This window comes from Salvelinus alpinus, chromosome 1 (genome assembly GCF_045679555.1).
Source record: "Salvelinus alpinus chromosome 1, SLU_Salpinus.1, whole genome shotgun sequence".
Lineage (NCBI taxonomy): Eukaryota > Metazoa > Chordata > Actinopteri > Salmoniformes > Salmonidae > Salvelinus > Salvelinus alpinus.
This window is the reverse complement of record NC_092086.1, coordinates 51,125,392-51,152,565: the sequence shown is the minus strand read 5'-3', so window position 1 is coordinate 51,152,565 and position 27,174 is coordinate 51,125,392. Positions and strand designations below refer to the sequence as shown.

Here is a 27,174-nt window from a genome sequence, read left to right as displayed (position 1 = left end):
ATATCTACCAAGAGATAGCCATATTTCCTCCACCTGTTCAATCCTCTCAGATCACGTGTCCAGGATAGGTGTCGAAAACAGGTGGCCCGCGGGCCAATATCGGCCCACTAGTTATTTTTTTGGGGGGGCTAAGTTGCATTCAATTTGCATTGAAAATGATTATGATCCGTCACCCCGACAATCTGCTCTGACAAAAACACTCCAGCTGAATCTATTTGCCTACCCCTGGTAGGAAGATCAGGCAAAGCGAGAGGCTCCACTCCCATCACTTGGTCCACAGGCGAATACAGCAATAAGCAGACCAAGTGGGGAGTTTTTGTATCGAGATCTATGAGTGTGTGGATTTGCTCAACAAAAAATGTGAGTGCTAATTTGCTAAGTGAGGCTTATTTGATTGAATAGACATTTCATAATGTTTAGGTTGTTACGAATGTAGTGATAACTGAATGAAATTGTATCTAGTTGTTTGTTTTGATCACGCATATCTGCCCTCTCATTGGCTAGAACGGTCCCACCTGATCTCCGCCCCCACCCCGCCCACGACAACTCCTCCCATTGTTAGGGCGGAAACAAGACGCTCTCATCATTGTATCGAGTATCTCTTACAGGGCTTTAGAGATTTCAATTCCACCAGGAAGTCAATCATTATTCTTAAAGCCCTAATGCAGTCTTTGGAATTGTATTTTTAAAATCACCACTGTATGTCTCAATCCTCAGTCTGATCATGTAGGCGTTGGGAAACAAATTGGACAACTTTTACATACACAGCCCTGAAAGGCTGATAGGATGGTCTAGAGCCCACCCACATCAGATGAACAGTCATTGGTCTATTATACTCAGATCACATTGTGACGTCATGTTGTGGGCCAAAAGTTCCATCCCACCTGAACAGGCTGAAATTCCAGGCTTTTATTTTTTTTAAACAGCTCTTAAACAAAAGGGGCATTATCACAATTTCTGTGTTATTTTGACCCGTGAGGAAATATAAAAGGAAAATCTCATCTTCAACTGCACTACCCTTTTAACATTCAACACTTATGCTTTGTGGGGTAAAAATACATGATCAGTTCAAAACATATATGTTGTCTTACATTTATAGAATTTATCGCTTTATGTTTTGCCAATGTGTGATGAATAAGACATTTGTTGAAATTAACCTATATTTTATGCATACATATGATTTATCATCTACTGACAATTGTCAGTGCGGATTCAAAGTCTTAGTATTTAGGCATATGTGCTAAATAAAGGCTTGTGTTGTGACAACTTTTAGACATGGCTTTAGTTTTATTAGATGTGGCACGTTTGCAGCTTGTGTTCGCATCCAGGCTGTCCAATGTGTCGTGTGCCAAGTTCTTCCTGCAGAATCTTGAGAACCACACACCTATAGTTTGCACATTTACAGCACAAAAGACAATAGAAAGGTTTGTGGAATACTTCATTTCATAATTTCACACTGTGAAAAATCTATGTAAGCTCCGTGATAATTCATCCAAATTTGAGAAGTTGGCCTAAAATAAGCTAATGCAAGATTGATATTGCAGTTGCACAAACAATTCTAATTATAAAAAGGAAAACAATGGGTCAAATGCCACATTGGTCATTTTCAGTAACATAGGCCTAGTAGTCTAATATAGGCTCAATCCACTATTCTAGAGCCTTCCACCATTTTTCACCCAACCTATATTTGTATAAGGCATCCTATTCCAGAATGGTTTATTGACATAGGCCTACCAGTATTGGTTCCTGTAGTCAAGTGACCTCAACAGAATACACGTTATACCTGCATGGGTTAGTCTTACAGCTCTAATGTTAAAGTGAAAGCCTCATAACCTCTGGGAAGGTACCCTGACCCAGGGCTCTGATGCCAGGCCGCCTGGATGTGCTAGGCTCACCAAGATCAGATCTGTATAGCGAAATACCAGATGGGTCTAACGTCACAAACAGCACTTCCTCTACACAGGTTGGGTTGTCGGTCATAAACGTCCTCTCACTGTCAACTGTGTTTATTTTCAGCAAATTTAACATGTGTAAATATTTGTATGAACATAACAAGATTCAACAACAGACAAACTGAACAAGTTCCACAGATGTGACTAACAGAAATGGAATAATGTGTCCCTGAACAAAGGGGGGCGTCAAAATCAAAAGTAACAGCCAGTATCTGGTGTGGCCACCAGCTGCATTAAGTACTGCAATGCATTTCCTTCTCATGGACTGCACCAGATTTGCCAGTACTTGCTGTGAGATGTTACCCCACTCTTCCACCAAGGCACCTGTAAGTTCCCGGAAATTTCTGGGGGGGGATCTGGGATCCAACAGGTCCCAGACGTGCTCAATGGGACTGAGATCCGGGCTCTTCGCTGGCCATGGCAGAACACTGACATTCCTGTCAGTCAGGCACAGAACGAGCAGTATGGCAGGTGGCATTGACATGCTGGAGGGTCAAGTCAGGATGAGCCTGCAGGAAGGGTACCACATGAGAGAGGAGGATGTCTTCCCTGTAACGCACAGCATTGAGATTGCCTGCAATGACAGCAAGCTCAGTCCGATGATGCTGTGACACACCGCCCCAGACCATGACAGACCCTCCACCTCGATCCCGCTCCAGAGTACAGGCCTCGGTGTAACGCTCATTCCTTCGACAAGAAACGCGAATCCGACCATCACCCCCGGTGAGACAAAATCGCGACTCGTCAGTGAAGAGCACTTTTTGCCAGTCCTGCCTGGTCCAGCGACGGTGGGTTTGTGCCCATAGGCGACGTTGTTGCCAGTGATGACTGGTGAAGACTTGCCTTACAACATGCCTACAAGCCCCCAGTCCAGCCTCTTTCAGCCTATTGCAGACAGTCTGAGCACTGATGGAGGGATTGTGCATACCTGGTGTAACTCGGGCAGTTGTTATTGCCATCCTGTACCTGTCCCGCAGGTGTGATGTTCAGATGTACCGATCCTGTGCAGGTGTCGTTACACGTGGTCTGCCGAGGATGATCAGCTATCCGTCCTGTCTCCCTGTAGCGCCGTCTTAGGTGTCTCACAGTACAGACATTGCCCTGGCTACATTTGCAGTCCTCATGCCTCCTTGCAGCATGCCTAAGGCACGTTCACACAGATGATCAGGGACCTTGGGCATCTTTCTTTTGGTGTTATTCAGTCAGTAGAAAGGCCTCTTCAGTATCCTAAGTTTTCATAACTGTGACCTTAAATTGCCTACCATCTGTAAGCTGTTAGTCTTAAATCAAATCAAATTTTATTTGTCACATACACATTGTTAGCAGATGTTAATGCGAGTGTAGCGAAATGCTTGTGCTTCTAGTTCCGACAATGCAGTAATAACCAACAAGTAATCTAACCTAACAATTAACGACCGTTCCACAGGTGCATGTTCATTCATTGTTTATGGTTCATTGAACAAGCATGGGAAACCGTGTTTAACCCTTTTACAATGAAGATCTGTGAAGTTATTTGGATTTTTATGAATTATCTTTGAAAGACAGGATCCTGAAAACGGGACGTTTCTTTTTTTGCTGAGTTTATATATTCATTGCTGAGCTGAGGTGGGCCCAGGTTGGAATAAAGGCATATGTCTATTCAAATGAAAGTGGGGTGGGAGGGATCTAGATTTATATAGAAACATCCAGTGAGCAAGGCATGAGAATTAAAACCTTGATTGCTTAACTTATGGGATGCAACAACAACACAAATCCCAATGGGCCCATGGTGTAAAAAGTGAATTCATAAATCTCTGGCCTGCAGAAGCCAGGGTTTCTGGTTCTCTCTGGGGAGGAAAATGTAATGTGAATGTTCACACTGCAGCTCGATTGGCCATTATCAAACGTGGTGTAAATGATGCAAGTAGAAGAATTATTAATACGTAAGAGACAGAAATGGGGAGGTGAAGCGTAAACAACTTTGAAATAATTTTACCTTCACTGACTAATTCCCATTTGCAACAAAGTGCAAACAGAAAAATATATATTTACACTGTCTAAGAACTGTAAAATATAATTAACTAACTAGTGTGCACAAAAGTAGTTAGCCTAGCAAACAAGCTAAACTAATTTGATAGCAGAAGAAAGGAAATCAAACTATTTTAAACAGTGAAATCACAAACACCGTGCAAAAACGGTTTGCAGGATTCTGTAAACAGCCTGAGGGCAAGGAACCACAAAAAAAAGAATATGAATATACATATATTTCAGATAGTTGTACATACACCGTTTACCTAGGCTAATATCTTTACAATTACTTTATGTGTGACTCGATGTTTACACGTGCATTGTTTTGATTGAGAGCTCGGGGTCTGGAGCACATTTCAACAAATAACGTTTTTCTTTCATAATAGGGAGGCCCAAGAGCCTGTAATACGAAATCATTTTAATAAAGTATCATCTGATTTCGTGGTGGGAGGCGATTCTAACGTGCTCCCTGACCTTGGCTTGTCTTGTCTTTCCACTGAGTTCACACAGCGTAAATTTTTCTGGACAAAAGCAGGACATCTTTACCGCCGATCCGCGAGACATTCCGTGCTCTTTTCCATCGGACGACTCCCCAAATTAGGCAACGTCAAGGCCGGAGGACCGAGAAAGCATAAACTATAAGACATTTTAATCCTAAATGCATAGGTAACTGAAACATCGAGTTATTAAATGTTAAAATATAACGTTTATACGCGTTGCCCAAAAATAACAAAAACGACTCAATTTCCATTAAAAAATGGCTTTCTAAGAAGCTATTTGCAACTAGCTAGTACACTAGCCGCATTTTAGTTAGCTGTGCAAACATTAGCCTGTTAGCTGGGTCAAGTCGTGAAAATATATTACTTCGGATCATATAAATGCATACTATTATTTGTATACAAGTGTAGCTAAATGTGAGACATACTTCACCTTAAAGGACATTTAACCTGGCCAACTATCAAACTAATGTAATAATCTGCAACGACCCGACAAACTAGCTAGCGCGGCCGCCTAGCTAAGTAACGTTACACCCCCCCCCCCCCCCCCCCACGATGCTAAAAAATACAAGGAGAACGGAAGTCGTTAACTCTACATTTTGCAAGCTCAAAGAAATTGAAGATGCGCACACTGCATAAATGTATGTATATTCCCTTGTTATCTACATAGACCATATTATTTCAGGGGTAATTAATGTCCAAGCAAGCCAAATAACCGTGGCACGCAAAGGTTAGCTTGCTGGCTAACGTGCGCTAGCCTAGAACCAACAAAGATCTCGACAAATCCATCAATGGGCCAGAGTGTAAAACATCATTTTTTTATACGTTTTACGCAGTCGACTTACCCGTTTAATGAAGTTCTTTGCACCAGAGAGAATGATGCCGAATCCAAAAACCGCAGCATTTGCGTTCTCATTTAGGAGACTTGTTATTTTTTTCAGATCAACAACCGACTTTGGTTCTTCGGGCATTTTTTTCTCCACGGATTCAACATACTTCCTGCTAGCTAGCGGTGTGAAGCGGAGACATACGTACTTTTACGCGTCATAATGCGCAGAATAACATTTTAGTCTGCATCAAACACCTATCTTTTTTAAAACAGATTACTTTGTTGCATGCTGTACTGTATTTTGCGCCCCAGAAACTATTACTTGTCCATTTTGCTCCTGCGCGCTCAATCGTGTTGTTAATCAAAATCAGACAAACGTCCACAGTTGGTGCAGGAGCTGCTCAGAATAGATTTCCGTGAAAACAGCCTTTGCTATGTGGATCATGAAGGAAATGACATTCTGAGGTCACTATGTCTGTATGATATTGTAAATTACTATCATCGTTTCTTTCAGGGTTTGTGAGTGATAGTATAATACTCCAAAATGATTTAGTTTATTAGATTGCAACACTTGGTAACCTGTAGTTGATTTTCTCAGGCTGTCCAATGTGCTTCACTGTGATCTAATCTATTTTGTATTAGCCTGTTCCAAATTTTGTTTGAAGTGATTCACATGCAAAATTATTGCATGTAAAATAGAATCACATGTATCAGTTAACAATTCACAGCAATCGAATACATTTTATGCCATTGTCTTAGTGAGTCTATTAGTATTTCTAAGGCATATATGTTTCTTGGCTCACAGATGTAGCCTTCCTAACCATAATTCAAAGCTATTGCAGTCATTTATGATTGTTCAATCAGTGACATTAACATTTGATCCATGAGATTTCTATTTTTGCTTTGAAAATGTATAGTTACCTAGGAGTCTGGAGGTAGCCACATACGCCTGATTATAGGATACTGCATTTGAGTAAAATATATAAAAATAAGTAAAAATAAAAGTTTTATTTTTATTATTATTATTGTATATCATTATCATTATGAATATTGTAGGAATATTTAATAATCTAAACCAGTTATTTTATATACAGTACCAGTCAAAAGTTTGGACACCCCTACTCATTCAAAGGTTTTTCTTTATTTTTACTATTTTCTACATTGTTGAATAATAGTGAAGACATAAACTATGAAATGACACATGGAATCATGTAGTACCTAACACTTTTTTCAACAAATCAAAATAGATTTTAGATTCTTCAAAGTAGCAACCATTTGCCTTGATGACAGCGTTGCACACTCTTGGCATTCTCTCAGCCAGCTTCATGAGGTAGTCACCTGGAACGCATTTCAATTAACAGGCTCTCATGAGGACCGCCATAGGAAAGGAAGACCCAGAGTTACCTCTGCTGCGGAGGATAAGTTCATTAGAGTTACCAGCTTCAGAAAATGCAGCCCAAATAAATGCTTCACCGAGTTCATGTAACAGACACATCTCAACATCAACTATTCAGAGGAGAGTGAATCAGGCCTTCATGGTTGAGTTGCTGCAAAGAAATCACTACTAAATTACACCAATAATAAGAAGAGACTTGTTTGGGCCAAGAAGCACGAGCAATGGACATTAGACCGGTGGAAATCTGTCCTTTGGTCTGATGAGTCCAAAGTTGAGATTTTTGGTTAAAACCTCCGTGTCTTTGTGAGACGCAGTGTAGGTGAACGGATGATCTCTGCATGTGTGGTTCCCACCGTGAAACATGGAGGAGGAGGTGTGATGGTGTGGGGGTGCTTTGCTGGTGACACTGATTTATTTAGAATTCAAGACACACTTAACCAGCATGGCTACCACAGCATTCTGCAGCGATACGCCATCCTATCTAGTTTGCACTTAGTGGGACTATCATTTGTTTTTCGACAGAACAATGACCCAACACACCTCCAGGCTGTGTAAGGGCTATTTGACCAAGAAGGAGAATGATAGAGCGCTACATAAAATAAATAATTGTAATAATATTGAAAAAATAAATGTATATATAATTGTAATGAGTAAAAATTCGCTAGCATTTAATATAAATATATATATACACACACACACACACAGTGCATGAGGAAACTATTCAGACCCTTTGACTTTTTCCACATTTTGTTATAAAAAATGGGCCAGTAACCGAAAGGTTGCTGAATCAAATCCCCGAGCTGACAAGGTAAAAATCTGTCGTTCTGCCCCTGAACAAGGCAGTTAACTCACTGTTCCCCGGTAGGCCGTCATTGTAAATAAGAATTTGTTCTGAACTGACTTGCCTAGTTAAATAAAATAAATAAATCTGCACACCCCATAATGACAAGGCAAAAACAAGTTTTGAAATGTCAGTGAAAACCAAGCCATGAGGAATTATCCGTAGCACTCCAAGACAGGATTGTGTCGACGCACAGATCTGGGGAAGGCTACCAAAAAATGTCTGCATCATTGAAGGTCCCCAAGAACACAGAAGAACCTTTGGAAGCGACTACAGCCTCGAGTCTTCTTGTGTACACTTGTGTACACTACAACCTTGGCAAACCTGTATCTGCTCAGGTCCTGAGCATTCTGGAGCAGGTTTTCATCAAGGATCTCTCTGTACATTGCGCTGTTCATCTTTCCCTCGATACTGACTAGTCTCCCAGTCCCTGCTGCTGAAAAACATCCCCACAGCATGATGCTGCCACCACCCTGCTTCACCGTAGAGATGGTGCCAGGTTTCCTCAAGACATGACACTTGGCATTCAGGTCAAAGAGTTCAATCTTGGTTTCATCAGACCAGAGAATCTTGTTTCTCATGGTCTGAGAGTCTTTAGGTGCCTTTTGGCAAACTCCAAGCGGGCTGTCATGTGCCTTTTACTGAGGAGTGGCTTCCGTCTGGCCACTCTACGATAAAGTCCTGATTGGTGGAGTGCTGCAGAGATGGTTGTCCTTTTGGAAGGTTCTGCCATCTCCACAGAGGAACTCTGGAGCTCTGTCAGAGTGACCATCAGGTTCTTGGTCACCTCCTTGACCAAAGCCTTTCTCCCCTGATTGCTCAGTTTGGCCGGGAAGCCAGCTCTAGGAAGAGTCTTGGTAGTTCAAACTTATTCCATTTAGGAATGATGGAGGCCACTGTGTTCTTGTGTACCTTCAATGCTGTAGACATTTTTTGATACCCTTCCCCAGAGCTGTGCCTCGACACAATCCTGTCTCGGAGCTCTACGGACAATTCCTTCGACCTCATGGCTTGGTTTTTGCTCTAACATGCACTGTCAACTGCGGGACCTTATATAGACAGGTGTGTGCCTTTCCAAATCATGTCCAATCAATCGAATTTACCACAGGTGGACTCCAGTCAAGTTATAGAAACATCTCAAGGATGATTAATGGAAACAGGATGCACCTGAGCTCAATTTTGAGTCTCATAGCAAAGGGTCTAAATACTTATGTAAATATGCCATTTCTGTTTTTTAATTTTTAATACATTTGCAAAAATTTATAAAAACCTGTTTTTACTTTGTCATTATGGGGTATTGTAATTTAGAATAAGGCTGTAACGTAACATAATGTGGAAAAAGTCAAGGGGTCTGAATACTTTCCGAGTGCACCCTAAACTAATTAGCGGTTTGCGAGTAGCCTCGTTTTATTATGGCCTGGGACATTGTTTATTTATCAAATGCTTCCTGTGAATTCGTGACAGAAAAAACCCACCCAATATAACTCCAGTAAAATGGATCATATCTTTTGAACGGTTTGGACTAGGGATACACGGTTTTCAGTAAAGTAATGGAGAAACCATGACAGTCACAAAGCTCTATGGCATACTACTTAGTGTGTAAGTGATGCACCGTTATGGGAACTCATTTTAGACATACAGCCTGCAATTGTGCAGTTGTTAGACCATCAAAAGGTTTCGGGCCTGGACCAAAAACATTTGGGGCTGTAGCCCCGGGAGCCCAGGGCTAAAGACGCCATTGCCCTGCACCCACCATAAAGCTCCACATCCCATTAAACACACCCATGAGTTTCATTGTAAATGTAGAGGCTATCGGACAGACAATAATGGGTCAATTACCTAAAATGTATAGCTTTACATTTGAATAATTGGGAATGTTTTATTTTGATTTGCAACCTCATATGATGACCTATATGGTATGGCCAAATTTGGGCCATTGGTATAACATGCAAAGGGATATTTTACTCCATACATTTTCCCTGACACCCAAAAGTACTCGTTACATTTTGAATGCTTAGCAGGACAGGAAAATGGTTGAATTAACACACTTAAAGAGAAAATCCCTAGTCAACCCTACTGCGTCTGATCTGGTGGACACACTAAACACAAATGCTTTGTTGTTTGTAAACCAGATGGCACGATTTTCTTATTTTTTACATTTACGGATAGCCAGGGCCACACTCCAACACTCAGACATAATTATTATGTCTGAATGTTCCAGGGCCACACTCCAACACTCAGACATAATTATTATGTCTGAATGTTGGCGTGTGGCCCTGGCTATCCGTAAATTTCAAAAACAAGAAAATCGTGCCATCTGGTGTGTGAAATTATTTATACTTTTACTTTTGATGCTTAAGTATATTTGAGCAATTACATTTACTTTTGATACTTAAGTGTATTCAAAACCAAATACTTTAAAACTTTTACTCAAGTAGGATTTTGCTGGTTAACTTTCACTTTTACTTGAGTCATTTTCTATTAAGGTATCTATACTCCTACTCAAGTATGACAATTGGGTACTTTTTCCACAACTGCTAATACACAGGGTATCAGTACCGAGTAGATGTGCAGGGGTACAAGGTAATTGGGATAGATATGTACATTTAGGTAGGGATAACGTGACTCGGCATCAGGATGGATAATAAAAAGTAACAGCAGCGTATGTGATGAGAGTTGCAAAAAGAGTAAATGCAGATAGTCCGGATAGCTATTGGTTAACTATTTAGTAGTTTTATGGCTTGGGGGTAGAAGCTGTTCAGGGTCTTGTTGGTTCCAGACTTGGTGCATAGGTACCGCTTGCCGTGCACTAGCAGAGCGAACAGTCTATTCCCAAGATAAATACTGTAATATATACTTTTTGAAATTCTATCTTTAGTATAGCTTCGGGCATTTGCTGATGTATTCATGCAGCAAGGTCAAAGGTAATCTTCTCAACAGTGGTCAGGTTTTCTTCTGTCTGGCTGACGCTGGTTAGATAGGCCTAAAGGTTTGCCAGTTCTTTGCTCCATCAAGCACTTCTTTATTACTTCACTACTCTGTTGCAAACTCAATGAAATGTTTTGGCCACTGGGTGTTGAGCCATGCACCTCAGTGATGCTGGCCTGATCTACTGTGTCTAGGATGATAGACCATCCACTGCATAATTCTTGACCATGCTCAAAGGGATATTTTGAGTATTTTTCATACCCCTCTCCCAATCTCTGCCTTATTTCTTTATGAATTGACTTATAGAGTACACTGGGTAATCATTCAGAAATATATTGCATTTCATATAATGACCAACATTTCCATACTGGTACAGACATACACTATATATACAAAAGTATGTGGACACCCCTTCAAATGAGTTGATTCGGCTATTTCAGCCACTCCCGTTCCTGACAGGTATAAAATCGAGCACACAGCCATGCAATCTCCATAGACAAGCACTGGCTGTAGAATGGCCCGTACTGAAGAGTTCAGCGGCTTTCAATGTGGCACTGTAATAAAATGCCACCTTTCCAACAAGTCAGTTTGTCAAATTTCGGCCATGCCCCGGTCAACTGTAAGTGCTGTTATTGTGAAGTGGAAACGTCTAGGAGAAACAATGGCTCAGCCGTTAAGTGGAAGGCCACAGAAGCGCACAGAACGGGACCGCTGAAGTGCGTAGCACGTAAAAATCGTCTGTCCTTGGTTGCAACACTCACTACCGAGCTCCAAACTGCCTCTGGAAGCAACGTCAGCACAAAAACTGTTCATCGGGAGCTTCATGAAATGGGTTTCCATGGCCGAGCAGCCGCACACAAGCCTAAGATCACCATGCGCAATGCCAAGCCTCGGCTGGAGTGGTGTAAAGCTCGCCGCTATTGGACTCTGGAGAAGTGGAAACGCGTTTTCTGGAGTGATGAATCACACTTCAACATCTGTCAGTCCTACAAATGAATCTGTGTTTGGTGGATGCTAGGAGAACGCTACCTGCCAGAATGCATAGTGCCAACTATAAAGTTTGGTGGAGGAGAAATAATGGTCTGGGGCTGTTTTTCAAGGTTTGGGCTAGGCCCCGTAGTTCCAGTGTAGGGAAATCTTAACGCTACAGCATACAATGACATTCTAGACGATTCTGTGCTTCCAACTTTGTGGCAACAGTTTGGGGCCCATTCCTGTTTCAGCATGACAATGCCCTCATGCACAAAGCGAGGTCCATACAGAAATGGTTTGTCGAGATCGGTTTGGAAGGACTTGACTGGCCCGTACAGAGCACTGACCTCAACCCTATAGAAAACCTTTGGGATGAATTGGAACGCCGACTGCGAGCCAGGCCTAATCGCCCAAAATCAGTGCCCAACCTCACTAACGGTCTTGTGGCTGAATGGAAGCAAGTCCCTGCAGCAGTGTTCCCTAATCTATTGGAAAGCCATCCCAGAAGAGTGGAGGCTGTTATAGCAGCAAATGGGGGACCAACTCCATATTAATGCTCATCATTTTGGAATGAGATGTTCGACGAGCAGGTGTCATATACTTTTGGTCATGTAGTGTATTTACTTTGATGCATTTTACTGTACGTATGTGCATACAGTACAGTAGATGGCGGTAAAGTACTTTTACTTGGCTAACCTGCATGCTATATAGATGAAGAAGAGTGTCTTGCCCAATCAGGAAATAGCGGCTATATTCCGCGCCTGCGCGTTTGAAATATGGTAATTTTGTTGATATGCTATGCTAGCTAGCTAGCTAGCGGAGTTTATTTTTGCATGTTAGGTTACCATTAACTTTCCTCTCTTCACTGTCTCGCCACTGTATCAAGAGAAAATAGAAAACGCTCTGCATGAAGGGCTGATGGAAAACGCAAGAGATTTGGTGAGCGCTATTATTGTGTTCTGTGTACATTTCTGGTGTAATCCTATTTCCCCTTTCTTTGTTGTGGTTGTCAGACTGCAGCAGCTAGTTTAGCTAGGTAGGCTAGGCAGCAGTAGTGCCAGCTAGTTTCTGTAGCCGCAGAAAATAAAACAGACAGCTTTATTCCAGCATTGCCTGCCTTTCAATTGTTTAATAAAGCTAGCTGTTGTTGATGGCAAGCTGTGGTGCTGCTTCTTCAACAACTCTCCAACCTTCTAGGGCAGCTTGTCCGCTTGTATAACGGCGCAAGATCCAGCAGCTACCATTAACGTTACGTTAGCTGGCTAGCAAATCATTGCAAGAAGGCAGGCCCGTCATGTTAAATAGACCGCACTGCAGTGATTTTTGACGCTGTATTGGAGTGTCTTGCAGACTAATTCTTGGGATATCAGGTCATGAGCCAGCGCGTGCAGCTGTCATTTCAATATTGTGCTTTGGCAACAGAGGTTCTGAATAGAAAGGGGGCGGTGCACCACCGATGACATTAGCTATCGGTTACTGCAGTGCAAAACGTTTGGCATGTAGCTTACTTGCTGTATGTTGTCACAATATGTCGCTATTTTGATCACTGAGAACAGACTTGTTTTAGTGTAAGAATGGTAGGTGAGCTACCACCAGATATGTGGTGGTGTTACAGGTATAATTGGTTAACATGTTGAGCTCTGAGCAATTTCCATGTTGGTTCAATGCAGTGTTATTCATAGATTAATTAATTGGTATGTAGCTATTGAATTGACATGTTATACTTTCAAAGTCCCCTTCACTCTTCATCCGAAATCTGTCCGTGTTGCATGGAAACATTGCACATAGGCTACATATCCTCTTGGACCTCTATATGAAAGGTTTATGGATGCAGTGATTGCTTTGCTGTTTTCTGAAAAATTATCAGCAGTAGGTTATCATGCAAAGCAACCACCTGTAGTGGCATGCGGGTAAGTGAGACTGCATTGTGCTATCTCTATCTGACACAATCCTCTCTCTCCTACAGGCTGAACGGACTGTTCGTTCAGAAAGGAAGAGGCGGGACTCGTTTGGGATGTTCGATGGCTATGACAGCTGCAGTGAGGATTCTAGCAGTAGCTCGAGCTCCGAGGACAGCGATGAAGAGGTGCCCTCCCTCCCTGCCAGCCTGCCCATCATCAAGACCAACGGCCAGGTCTACACCTACCCCGATGGGAAGGCAGGAATGGGTTAGTAGTACTGTGACTGCCTCTGCCTATTGAACATAACTGCTGATGATGTTATTACAGGGTTGAACTGAGATTTTAGCATTCGATTATATGGCCATCTCTTCGACTGAACAGTACTCACACCTCGTTATCCCTCGTGTGTGTGTGTGTGTGTGTGTGTGTGTGTGTGTGTGTTTCACTCTCCTTAGCCACCTGTGAGATGTGTGGGATGGTGGGAGTGAGAGATGCTTTCTACTCCAAAACCAAGCGCTTCTGCAGTGTATCCTGTTCAAGGAGCTACTCATCCAACTCTAAAAAAGCCAGCATACTGGCCAGACTGCAGGTAACAGCAAACTGCACTAAGTCTACTTCTATTGTCCTTGTATGTTCCTCTATAACCACCGTTTTTAAGTTGAATTGACATTGAAAAGTTGTGTTAACAGGTTGTATTTATTTCATTTTAATTCCTTCCTCTGTGTATCATCCTCTGTGTATCTATAAGTAGCTATGTTACCTTACCATTAACTGGTCCAGCGATTTTTTTTTAATAAAACATTTTTTGTTTGTTTGTTGACATTTAGAAAGTTCGTATAGAAAATAGATGCAACAATTGCCTGCTACAGTGTGTTTCCATTTAACTATATTGTCGATAAAAACAGCTGGACGTAATGCCATCACACCAAAAAAATAATACAAATGAAGTAGTTAAAGTGTTTCCATTAACCTTTAAGGCAAATTGAGCATTAATAAATTGTTGACAGCCTGGATGCCCTCCCAACTATGTGTTTCATGTCTCAGGTAGCCCGCAAAAGCCAGGATGGATATACTGCAATAATTTACTAATATTTGTCATATTCTAATAATTATCATGTTCCCACGTATTGCAACGGTCCATGCCATGGTGAAACTTGCATCCAGCCAACCACAATTTTAATAGTTGAAAAAATTGATTTTGGCAGCAATAGGTATTTAGCATTAAATGTTGAGTGGATCTTTTTTGTTAGGGCTACGTGATGACATCATGTGCCGCGCGTACCTTCTAAATTATTTTGCAATCCTTTTTTCGAAAAACAGTTTCCATCATAATTTGTCGCAATAAAGAAAGTTAGACCAAATAAATCCATCTCAGTCGAACTGATACAAATGTTGTTGATCTTCAGAAAATGTATGCTATAATCTGCCGTTTCCATTACACACGTCGCAATGATTTCTTTTGTCGAATAAACCTGGGACAAAGGAAACCTGCCTGGCTTGTATGATTCTTCTTCTATCTCTCTCAATAGTCGTTCCTTTATTATTATTTTCAAAGGGTAAACCACCAACGAAAAAGGCTAAAGTATTACAGAAGCAGCCTCTCATGGCGAAGTTGGCTGCCTATGCCCAGTACCAAGCCAACCAACAGAATCAAGTCAAATCAAAAACAGGTAAGTTCCATGTAAAAGTCCATGACACGTGAAATTTTATTCATTTATTACCAATTACAAATGACTACAGTATAGGTGCAACAGTCTTCAAAGATGATTCTACTAGGACTAGATTGAGATGATGTCTTTCTCACTGTAAATAAAGAAGGTGATGATAATAAGCTAGTCGTTGATTGAGTTGTGTTATCTCTCATGACGATACTTGTGGTGGTTGCAGTGATTCCTGTGAAAGGCTTTGATTGGGGACGCTACATAGGCACCGGCGACATTAACGGGGCACCTGTCGGCTGTTTCAAACATGTAAGCAACGCTCAGCTCAAACACTCCAAATGGTTGCTGGTGAAAAGTGACAGTGAAAGTGAAGTGGAAGTCAGAACATGTAGACACAGCCAATATGGTATGTCTTAACTAACATTATACTTTTAAAGTAGAGATCACACTCAGTGGATAAGAGATGCAAGCGTCTATGGTTGCCTCATGACGACTACTTATTAAGTGACTAATATTACAATAAATACAAAGTAATTGAATTTCAGCTTGGGCCTTTCTTGGTTGTTATAAAGAAGTATATTCTTCTAGATATTAGAATGTGTTGATTTGTAACCTGGTAAGATGTTTTATGCTCCAGTACAACAAAACTCAACAGAGCAAGTATGTTAGAATATACCTCATCCCTATTGACCCATCAAACAGTGTGATGAATAGCTCATCTGGATGTTTTGGAGATATAGGTGTCATTCTGCCTCTGGTGGGAAACTCTGGGGTGGCAGGTAGCCTAGCGGTTAGAGCGTTGGGCCAGTAACCGAAAGGTCACTGGTTCGAATGCCTAAGCCGACAAGGTGAAAAACCTGTCTGTGTTCTTGAGCAAGGCACTTAATCCTAATTTGTTCAAGGCGCGCAATACTACTATGGCTGACCCTGTAAAACAACACATTTTACTGCACCTGTCCGGTGTCAGAAGTTAACATACACTTAGGTTGGAGTCATTAAAACATTTTTCAACCACTCCACAAATTTCTTGTTAACAAACTATAGTTTTGGCAAGTCGGTTAGGACATTTACTTTGTTTACAGACAGATTATTTCACTTATAATTCACTGTATCACAATTCCAGTGGGTCAGAAGTTTACATATACTAAGTTGACTGTGCCCTTAAACAGCTTGGAAAATTCCAGAAAATTATGTCATGGCTTTAGAAGCTTCTGATAGGCTAATTGACATAATTTGAGTCAATTGGAGGTGTACCTGTGGATGTATTTCAAGGCCTAACTTCAAACGTAGTGCCTCTTTGCTTGACATGGCTGATTTCTTTTGATTTTCCCAAGACCTCATAAAAAAAATTGTAGACCTCCACAAGTCTGGTTCATCCTTTGGAGCACCTTCCAAACGACTGAAGGTACCACGTTCATCTATACAAACAATAGTATGCAAGTATAAACACCATGGGACCACGCAGCCGTCATACCGCTCAGGAAGGAGACGCGTTCTGTCTCCTAGAGATGAACGTACTGTGGTGAGAAAAGTGCACATCAATCCCATAACAATAGCAAAGGACCTTGTGAAGATGCTGGATGAAACGGGTACAAAAGTATTTATATCCACAGTAAAATGAGTCCTATATCGACATAACCTGAAAGGCCGCTCAGCAAAGGAAGAAGCCACCGCTCCAAAACCGCCATAAAAAAGCCAGACTACGGTTTGCAACTGCACATGGGAAAAAATATCGTACTTTTTGGAGAAATGTCCTCTGGTCTGATGAAACAAAAATAGAACTGTTTGGCCATAATGACCATTGTTATGTTTGGAGGGAAAAGGGGGAGGCTTACAAGCCGAAGAACACCATCCCAACCGTGAAGCACAGGGGTGGCAGCATCATGTTGTGGGGGTGCTTTGCTGCAGGAGTGACTGGTGCACTTCACAAAATAGATGGCATCATGAGGGAGGTAAAGTATGCGGATATATTGAAGCAACATCTCAAGAGATCAGTCGGGAAGTTAAAGCTTGGTTGCAAATGGGTCTTCCAAATGGACTATGATCCCTAGCATACTTCCAAAGTTGTTGCAAATGGCTTAAGGACAACAAAGTCAAGGTATTGGAGTGGCCATCACAGCCCCGACCTCAAACCTATAAAAAATTGTGGGCAGAACTGAAAAAGCGTGTGCGAGAAAGGAGGCCTACAAACCTGACTCAGTTACACCAGCTCTGTCAGGAGTAATGGGCCAAAATTCACCCAACTTATTGTGGGAAGCTTGTGGAAGGCTATCCAAAACGTTTGACCCAAGTTAAACAATTTAACGGCAATGCTACCAAATACTAATTGAGTGTATGTAAACTTCTGACCCACTGGGAATGTGATGAAGGAAATAAAATGATTCTCTCTACTATTATTCTGACATTTCACATTCTTAAAAAAGTGGTGATCCTAACTGACCTAAGACGGAATTTTTACTATGATTAAATGTCAGCATTTGTGAAACTGAGTTCAAATGTATTTGGCTAAGGTGTATGTAAACTTCTGACTTCAACTGTATGTGTGTGTGTGTGTGTGTGTGTGTGTGTGTGTGTGTGTGTGTGTGTATTTATATATATAAAAAAAAAATGTTGTTGAAGCTGCATAAATTGTGAGGATAGGTGACAATGAAGTGTATTAGCAATAGCAGTCCTTTTTGAGCGGACATATTTGTATTGTGATGATGTCGTTCTCTATGTTCAGCGTGTGTTGTCTTCTCTGCCTTAGGTTCCCATGGGAACTTCTTGGGGTGACCTTGCAGAAGGGGTGAGGGTAGAGGTGCCCAATACAGATAGCGGCCTGCCAATGAAGGTGTACTGGATAGCAGGAGTTATCAAATTAGCAGGTAACAAAGAAGCCCCAGAGAATCCTCTTCACTCTGAAATGCACCTGTTTGGATTCATAGATGACAGTGTACTTTCTCTGCATTCATTGTTTTCATTCAACTCTGTTTACACATAGACATGTTACACTTAGATGTAACCTACACACAATGCTTGGAAACATAGATACTTCTCTCATCTAACAATACTCCTATGATTCATTTTTACAGGTATTTCAGGAACAAAATGATTGGAAAATCACAAATAAGGTTCAGTGGTTTTCCTAATCTTAAAACATCATTGTGCTTCTCTCCGCAGGCTTTAAGGCACTGCTACGGTACGAGGGGTTTGATGGTGACTCTGGCAGGGATTTCTGGTGTAACATCTGTGTCCCTGACATCCACCCGGTGGGCTGGTGTGCAGCAGGAGGAAAGCCCCTGGTTCCTCCCAAGTGTAAGAGTAACAGAGGGAGTCACTTAGAAACCACAGCCAGGATATTTGTGGCCATAAGGTTAATAATGATAATGCCTTTATTTTTAAAAGCACCTTTCCTGAATTATGCTCAAGGTCACCAAATCAGTGCTCAGTACTCTTTTTAAACGAGGTACTGTATTTTGTTATGTATACGGCATGCGTAGTCTGTTCTCTGAAAGGTAATAAGAACAAATTATAGTACTGTACTTTGTTTTGCCAAGATAAGGATATATGCTCTGTTACAAGTGGTGGGGCAAGTCATTTAAAATTTCTGACCGGTTTGAAAGAATAATTTCTAATCTTTCTCAAACGTTGTCTGACTGTTTCACCTTAGCCATTCAGCACAAGTGCACCAACTGGAAAGCGTTTCTTGTGAACTGCCTAACAGGAGCAAAGACTCTACCTATTGATTTCTCCACCAAGGTGAGCTACAACTCTTCATCACAAGACACTCCAACACCTCACTCAAAGTACAAACATGCATCAAATATCAATATGAGAAGATGAATATGCTTGTATTATTTCCACAAATGCAATGCTAATAACCTTATGGCACTACCAGTACAAACATGCTTTGCATGTATTATTATATAGTGACATATTCTATAATGCCTAACTGGATTGTCAAGTAACCTTGTAGAATCTTCACCTCCTCACCCTTCCCCAGGTGCAGCAGAGCATGCAGTTCCCCTTTAAGAAGCTGATGCGTGTGGAGGTGGTGGATAAGACTCACCTGTGCCGGACGCGGGTGGCCCTGGTAGAGCAGGTGATCGGAGGTCGGCTTCGGCTCGTCTACGAGGAGTGCGAGGACGGCTCGGACGACTTCTGGTGCCACATGTACAGCCCACTGATACACAGCATCGGCTGGTCCCGCGGCATCGGACACCGCTTCAAGAGATCTGGTCAGTGACCATAGTGGGGAGGGCACGCGGGACTAGGCACTAGGGTCTTACACATAAGGGTAAAGATTTGCTTGGGGTTTAAGGATCCTGAAGATCTCAACATGGGTGAAACACTTAGGCACTTTAAGATTCTAGTTGTTTCTGAATGATTTATTTGGACTTTTAGGGTTTGATTGTTGTCCATTAATGACAGATACTCTTCCTTGTTTCAGATGTTTCAAAGAAACTTGATGGCCAAGTAGATGCCCCAGGACAGCTTTTTGTGAAGGTGAGTTCAAATAAATGTTTCAATCTGCCACTTGACTTCGTTGATTCAAATATTTTTCTAGTCTCTGACATTTGTTTGATACGTGGCACAATCTCTCTCAGGTGAAGGATGTTGACCAGAGCGGGGAGTGGTTTAAAGATGGCATGAAGCTGGAGGCTATTGACCCTTTGAATCTATCAGCTATTTGTATTGCTACTGTTAGAAAGGTAAGCCCTATAATCGTGATGAGAAATATGACTGACAGAGAAATGAAAGAAATAAAGACAAATGACATTGCACGTGTAACAGAGTTGTTCACGCTCCCTGCCTTCTCTTCTTCCAGGTCTTGGCGGATGGATACCTCATGATCGGAATTGATGGTTCCGAGGCAGCTGATGGCTCTGACTGGTTCTGCTATCACTCCACCTCTCCCTCTATCTTTCCTGCTGGATTCTGTGAAATCAACACAATTGAACTCACCCCTCCACGTGGTACACACTGAATTACATTACATTGTGTGGTAAAAGCATAATCACAATTGTCTATTTGAGTTTATTTGTAGTACCAAGAGAGTGCGCACCACTGATTCTCACCTCACAGTGGCTATTTCAATTGGCCAGCCAGTTGCTGTTACTTGTAGCCTCAATAAGTAAGTCTTTTCTGCAGGGTACACAAAACTCCCATTCAGATGGTTTGACTACCTCAGGGAAACGGGTTCAGTGGCAGCTCCGGTGAAGCTCTTTAACAAGGTAACCTTGTTCAGCTTTGTCTGCTAGCTATTTTGCCTGTTAGGTCGTTTTGGCTCTTTACTTTTGTTCGCAGTCTGTTAGTTAGACTGAATTTGTTGTCAAAACCAACTACTTGCTGTCTGAGTAACCCTTTACATTTTTCATCTATTTAAAGTTTGATTGTTTATGCACTTTGGCTTTTTCAAATTGCTTGATTTCTGTCAGTAGTGTAGTCGTTACAGGATATTAGTCCGAATAAGAAAGACGCGCATCTGAGTGCAGTGAAGTTAAGACTAGTAGCCCACCAATGTACAACTTTGCTTGCTTGTAGTTGTAGTGTTATGAGAAATTCCCTGAGTCCACCAGCTGAATGTCCCCTTCTCTTGGTTGACTTTAAAGGAGGTTCCAAACCATGGGTTCCGCCCTGGCATGAAGCTGGAGGCTGTGGACCTGATGGAGCCCCGGCTGGTGTGTGTTGCCACAGTGACACGTATTGTATATAGACTACTGCGCATCCATTTTGACGGCTGGGAGGACGAGTATGATCAGTGGGTGGATTGTGAATCACCTGACCTCTACCCTGTGGGTTGGTGTCAGCTGACTGGCTACCAACTACAGCCACCAGCTGTGCTAGGTGAGTTTTTAAAATATTCTGTTTATTGGGATTTTTCAGCATTTTTCCACAAAGACAAAGACGGACAAAGATATAATCTTCTTAGTGCAAGGTCTGAACTAGCTCTAGTCTAGCCCAAAACAACCTTTTGGAAAACCAAGTCAGATTTTTCATTAGCATCATCCCCCAAATGACCTTGACTGTAATCTCCCAAATGAATTTGACTGTAATCTCCCAAATAACCAAAACTACCAATACAGGTAGAACTGCTAAATACAACAACAAAAAACACAAAGACAGTCAAAACATCAAACTTCATTTAACCAAAACACTGTGACTTTTACGCAAACCTTTAATCTGAAACTAATTCTAGTAATGTAGGAAAATTGAGCTAAAGCATTGCATTTTTTTGAATGAGTTGAGACGAGCTGTGCTGAACGAATGTATGAATGAATGAGTTGTTCTCTGGTTTGTGCATTTTTTCAGCCTCTAGAGAGCTCCCTCCGAGTGTGACAAAGCAGAAGAAGAAATCCCAGCAGTACAAAGGCCAAAAGAAAAGTGGGTCATCCGTCCCCTCGTTTCGCCCCGTGCCTCAGCCCCCTGTCCCTGCACCCCCCCCCCCCGCTCTCATTTCTGCCCCTGTGCCTCCGCCTTCTCCCCTGCACCCTCCCCATCTCTTTTCTGCCCATGCCTCTGCCTCCTCCCCTGCACCCTCCCCTTTCCCAATTTCTTTCTCTATTTAAGGGCAAAGCTGCACTCACCGCAGCTCTTCACGGTTCATGCCCTGCGGGCATCTCTATTCACACCAAAACAGAGCATTGAAACCAAGTCAAAACCCTCCGACACCAGATTGAATTTTTGTACCAGTGTGAAGCTGTTACTACTGGATGAGACCTCAGGCTGAAGAAAGATCTTCAATGACTGCAATAAAATACAAATGATTTGATTATGTAGGCCCATAGTGTAGATCTTTTTATAGTATGCTTGGTTTTTATATGTTCCTTCAGTCTTTGTTAGTCATGCCAGTCATTACATCAAGCTTTTCCTGAATAACTTAGATTTCTAAGACATTTTTACCTCGATTTGAATATTTCAATTTTACCTTACTAATGATGAATAACATAAGTAGTCACAGGTCAAAAAGAGCAAAGGTATAAGAGACATGAAGGTAACAGCAGAGCTGATAAACCATTTTACCTTTGTCTTGGTTTTTAGAGAGGAAGATCCCCATTGGTAAGCGGCCAGTGAGTTTGTCGGGGGTGGTATTGAGTGGAGTGCCCCAGAGGAACCTATCTGGAGACGAGAACATGACCCCGCCAGACTACCCATCTCCTCCCACGCCAGCATCTGCCCCTGGGAACGCACAGCCTCCCTCGGCAGCCCAGGAACTCGGCCCCAACGGAAAGCCAGGTAACCTAAGCCACCCTACCAACTGAACTCAAATTAGAAACCCATGTTAAGCCTGGTAGTTGGTTAGGGATGTCCGCTACTGAAACGGAAAAGTGTAGTAGTCCAAGTACTCTACCCCATCTCAACATCAACCATCTTGATAAGGCAACTTATTTTCTCCTTTATCTCCTGAGTTTTATAATTCATCCTCCCCTTCCTGTCTTTTCATTCCCCATCTTTCCTACTTCTCTACTGGCCCTCTTTTCTTTTTTTTAAGGGGTGACGCTGCAGCTGAAGGAGGAGGTTCAGGAGACGGACGAGTTCACTTTCCTGCAGGGCACAGCCTCTGACCTAGAGAACAACGGCTCCGGCTGCAGTTATTACATCAAACAGGAGCCCTGAGCCTCCATGGGGCACTGCTGCACCTACCACCGGAGGGCCATCCTGGGGGCAAGAAGGAGCCTGTCCACTCCCTCTCTCTCCACAGCACCAGAGACCATGGGCCCTGGGTGGCATCCCCACAACATTAACATGGAAGGTCACCAAGGGCACCAAGCTGTGCCCATAGAGAGATTCAGGACAGAACGGCTCAAAGACTAGTTCCAAACAGACAGCGCAAACGGGGAGAGGAGTGTAGAAAATAAAGGAAAAAAGAGAGGTGCGTAAATGACAATAACTTTACATTTCAGTTCAGTTTTTTGTACTAAAACAAAAAAAAAGTTTTTGTACGATTTTTTTAAATCCGAGATCTTTTTGTGCATCTCTCGTATTCGTTACTTTGAGGTAGGGTAATCTTTTGATGGATAAACTGTGTGATGTTTTAGTGTATATATATATAATCAGATTTTCCAAAAAACAGGGTGTATGTACAGTTGAAGTCGGAAGTTTACATACACTTAGGTTGGAGTCATTAAAACTCGTTTTTTAACCACTCCACAAATCTTTTGTTAACAAACTATAGTTTTGGCAAGTCGGTTAGGACATCTACTTTGTGCATGACACAAGTCATTTTTCCAACAATTGTTTACAGACAGATTATTTCACTTATAATTCACTGTATCACAGTTCCAGTGGGTCAGAAGTTTACATACACGATGTTGACTGTGCCTTTAAACAGCTTTGAAAATTCCGGAAAATTATGTCATGGCTTTAGAAGCTTCTGATAGGCTAACTGACATCATTTGAGTCAATTAGAGGTGTACCTGTGGATGTATTTCAAGGCCTATCTTCAAACTCAGTGCCTCTTTGCTTGACATCATTGGAAAATCAAAAGAAATCAGCCAAGACCTCAGAAAAAATAGCAATTTCCAAACGCCTGAAGGTACCACGTTAATCTGTACAAACAATAGTATGCAAGTATAAACACCATGGGACCACGCAGCCGTCATACTGTTCAGGAAGGAGACACGTTCTGTCTCCTAGAGATGAACGTACTTTGGTGCGAAAAGTGCAAATCAATCCCAGAACAACAGCAAAGGACCTTGTGAAGATGCTAGAGGAAACGGGTACAAAGTATCTATATCCACAGTAAAACGAGTCCTATATCGACATATCCTGAAAGGCCGCTCAGCAAGGAAGAAGCCACTGCTCCAAAACCGCCATAAAATAGCCAGACTAAGGTTTGGAACTGCACATGGGGACAAAGATTGTACTTTTTGGAGAAATGTCCTCTGGTCTGATGAAACAAAAATAGAACTGTTTGGCCATAATGACCATCGTTATGTTTGGAGGAAAAAGGGGGAGAAGCATCCCAACCGTGAAGAATGGGGGTGCCAGCATCATGTTGTGGGGGTGCTTTGCTGCAGCAGTATCTGGTGCACTTCACAAAATAGATGGCATCATGAAGATGGAAAATGATGTGATATATTGAAGCAACATCTCAAGACATCAGTCAGGAAGTTAATGCTTGGTCGAAAATGGGTCTTCCAAATGGACAATGACCTCAAGCATACTTCCAAAGTTGTTGCAAAATGGCTTAAGGACAACAAAGTCAAGGTATTGGAGTGGCCATCACAAAGCCCTGACCTCAATCCTATAGAACATTTGCGGGTAGAATTGAAAAAGCACGTGCCAGCGAGGAGGCATACAAATCTGACTCAGTTACACCAGCTCTGTCAGGAGGAATGGGCCGAAATTCACCCAACTTATTGTGGGAAGCTTGTGGAAGTCTACCCAAAATGCTTGACCCAAGTTAAACAATTTAACAGCAATGCTAACAAATACTAATTGAGTGTATGTAAACTTCTTGACCCACTGGGAATGTGATGAAGGAAATAAAAGCTGAAATAAATAATTCTCTCCTCTATTATTCTGACATTTCACATTCTTACAATAAAGTGGTGACCCTAACTGACCTTAGACAGGGAATTCTTACTATGATTAAATGTCAGGAATTGTGAAAAACGTAGTTTAAATGTATTTTGCTAAGGTGTATGTAAACTTCCGACTTCAACTTTATGTTGGTATTGAATGGACTAAACCTTACTGGTAAAAAACAATCACTCAGATATAAAGTAGAAACACCCCACCAATCAGCTTCATACCAGTTCCACACATTCAACTAGGATTTGAGCACCTGACCACATTCTCTGGATCTTGTGTTCCATTTGTGTGATAGCCAATCATGACTGACAGCTATCACTGGGACATTTACCAAGGAGAATGTGGTAGAGCCCCAAATCTCAGGTTGATCCTTTTCCCACACTATATTTACCATGCCTTATTTAAAGTATGTTTACAAATATTACTCCTCTTGGCCAGTTGATTGCAGGCAAGTTTGTCAAATCAAAAAAGTATACTCTATGAAAAACAAGTCATTCACTGTGGTAATATTTAGTTCTATCACAGTTTACTACACAATGATATGCAAACCTTGACTCTTGTGTCAAATAATACAGAGATCTATCTGAAATGTTTTATATCTAATGTATATAGCATTATTCTACATGAATTATGTTATAATTCATCTATCTGAAATGTTTTATATCTAATGTATGTAGCATTATTCTACATTAATTATGTCATAATTCAGAGCGATACTATAAATGTGAGTAGAGGAAATATTCAAGCCACTGTAATAGTCGGGCTATTGTTCATCATTAGGGTTTCATCACTTCACTACCATCAACAACATGAGAACCATTTATCGAAATAGAGAATGTACTGCCTTTGTAAAAGAAAATCTTCAAAATAATGCTTTGTTTGCTCTTCCTCTTTTAGAACTTGAATGTAATCTCCTGTTGCAAGGTAGTCCGGTTCTGGTCAAACCACACATAAAGGTGATTTTCATGACAATTTAAATCACTTTGTGTGCATATTTCTTAGTAAGTGATTGGTAGGCTTGGGTTAAATTGTCACACTCACTGACTCATGATCATGATCATTTTATTCATAGGCCATCCTTTCGTTGGGAGATATTAAATTAATGTCAATATTGATTTATAAAACAAAATATATCACATTAAATATTTATTAACAAAGCATACAGTATATAACAGAGCCAATTTACAAACATGATATGGTGATTTATTTTGTGCCATATGAGAAATTAAAGAGTGATTATAATCTACATACTTTATCAAATACCGACTGCACTCCATTGTCTCACTTTATATACCAGTAAGGTTGACAATTTACTCTCAGGAAATCTTAGCGTATTGTATTATAGGCTTCTTCTTCGTCGTTATAGTTATTGAGAAAGGTGTTGTCATTGGCTGTTGGCATGCTGAAATTAGGCTTCAGAGATTGATGTGGTCAACAGTATTAACAAAATGTGTTAGTCCAAGATCGGTCTTTAAAGTAAATGTGTCACTTGGTAAACCATCTCACTAATGTAGAGACCTATCTGATTGTGAAACAAGGTCCCATTTCAAGTGGATTTGTCATATATTTTGTCTCTAGAGGTAGGATTAACTGTCTGTCACTGTTTGATCATGTGTAGGTGTTTCTTGAACTATTTTTTTTTTTTCTCCAAAAGTTCAGTTAAATGTTAGCTTTGTCGATTTGTCTTACTGTTGTTACTGTATGTTTCAATGTCTGGCCCTGAGTGAAACTCAAACTAGTATAAGTCTCAATGAAAATGTACATTTTACACGTTGGCTGGTGTAAACCAGCTCAGGTGACCATGGTGATGCCAAAGATTGCCTAAGGTCACTGTCAAGCAATAACGTCTTATCACAGTACTCTCCTAATGCAGTGAGATCCTAAGCTTTGAGCTGTACTTACACTCAAACTTCAGACTGTGCATCAAAGACCGAATGGTGGAAATATACATTACGTTAATATATGGTATGACTGTTTTGAGGTGACAAACCTTGTCTCCATCGTCCTTCTAACACAAATGTTAAACATGAGAATTCATGGTATTTGAATGAAGAAAAGAAACGCACAAATGGACTCAATATAGGGCTACGCTATTCTGATCATGATGTTCATTGACGTTCAAATGCATTATTTCATCATAAAAGACAGTGTGTTTGTTGAAACCAAAATATGTGCATGCAGCAGTGTGAACATCATGTCCTCTTGTGCTTAACTAGTTGATCTTGGTTTGTGTAACTGTTGGTCTTTGCACTAACATGGGTCTGTGTGTGTGTGCTTGTTTCTATTGTGAAACCCCTTCATTGTCTTTGTATTATGGTGCTATATATATATTTGATAGTCATAACCTTATAAGAATGAAATGATTTTTAAACTGGCCATGGTGGAGAAATTCAGTTCTCTTGTATTTTGGATACAACTATGAAAAATTTGTATTGAATTAACTGCCAAAACATTCTTTGCATGGCACTTGTGGGATAATTTTTTTTTTTTTTTCGCATCCAAGTATATTGTTTTTGTTCCTTGGTTTCCATGGTAAATGTACTGTGAACATGAAGTTTAAGCTACAGTATATCAAATGTAAAGAAATATTTAGATGTTTACTTTTTAATTTTGCAGCATGTTTGTGGAAAAAGCATAATCGTAAAATAAATTAAACTTTTTTTACACTGCATAA

General features: G+C 41.2%; 2 protein-coding genes across 7 annotated transcripts in view; one reads left to right on the top strand and one right to left on the bottom strand.

Moving 5' to 3' along the window:
- Positions 1-6,246, bottom strand: part of LOC139579537 (zinc finger protein 729-like) — a 21,489-nt gene extending 15,243 nt beyond the window's left edge. For all 3 annotated transcript variants that reach the window (XM_071408269.1, XM_071408279.1, XM_071408286.1), the window contains exon 1: positions 5,302-6,246. The gene's annotated coding sequence lies outside the window, so the exon portion shown is untranslated. The remainder of the gene's footprint in view (positions 1-5,301) is intronic.
- LOC139579548 (MBT domain-containing protein 1-like) lies at positions 4,503-27,174 on the top strand. 4 transcript variants are annotated; one of them, XM_071408319.1, is made up of 17 exons: positions 4,503-4,625; positions 13,389-13,590; positions 13,779-13,912; positions 14,879-14,993; positions 15,211-15,293; positions 17,731-17,848; positions 18,144-18,278; positions 18,634-18,722; positions 18,967-19,201; positions 19,414-19,469; positions 19,571-19,675; positions 19,792-19,939; positions 20,115-20,197; positions 20,576-20,810; positions 21,276-21,347; positions 22,005-22,199; positions 22,456-27,174. In XM_071408319.1, the coding sequence occupies exons 2-17, from the start codon at positions 13,437-13,439 to the stop codon at positions 22,578-22,580; spliced, it is 2,082 nt and encodes a 693-aa protein (XP_071264420.1). In that variant the 5' UTR covers positions 4,503-4,625; positions 13,389-13,436; the 3' UTR covers positions 22,581-27,174. The 4 variants fall into 4 exon arrangements, with proteins under 4 accessions (XP_071264420.1, XP_071264411.1, XP_071264403.1 ...); XM_071408310.1 differs by lacking the exon at positions 4,503-4,625 and adding an exon at positions 5,011-5,097; XM_071408302.1 differs by lacking the exon at positions 4,503-4,625 and adding an exon at positions 12,199-12,361 and having other exon boundaries at positions 22,470-27,174.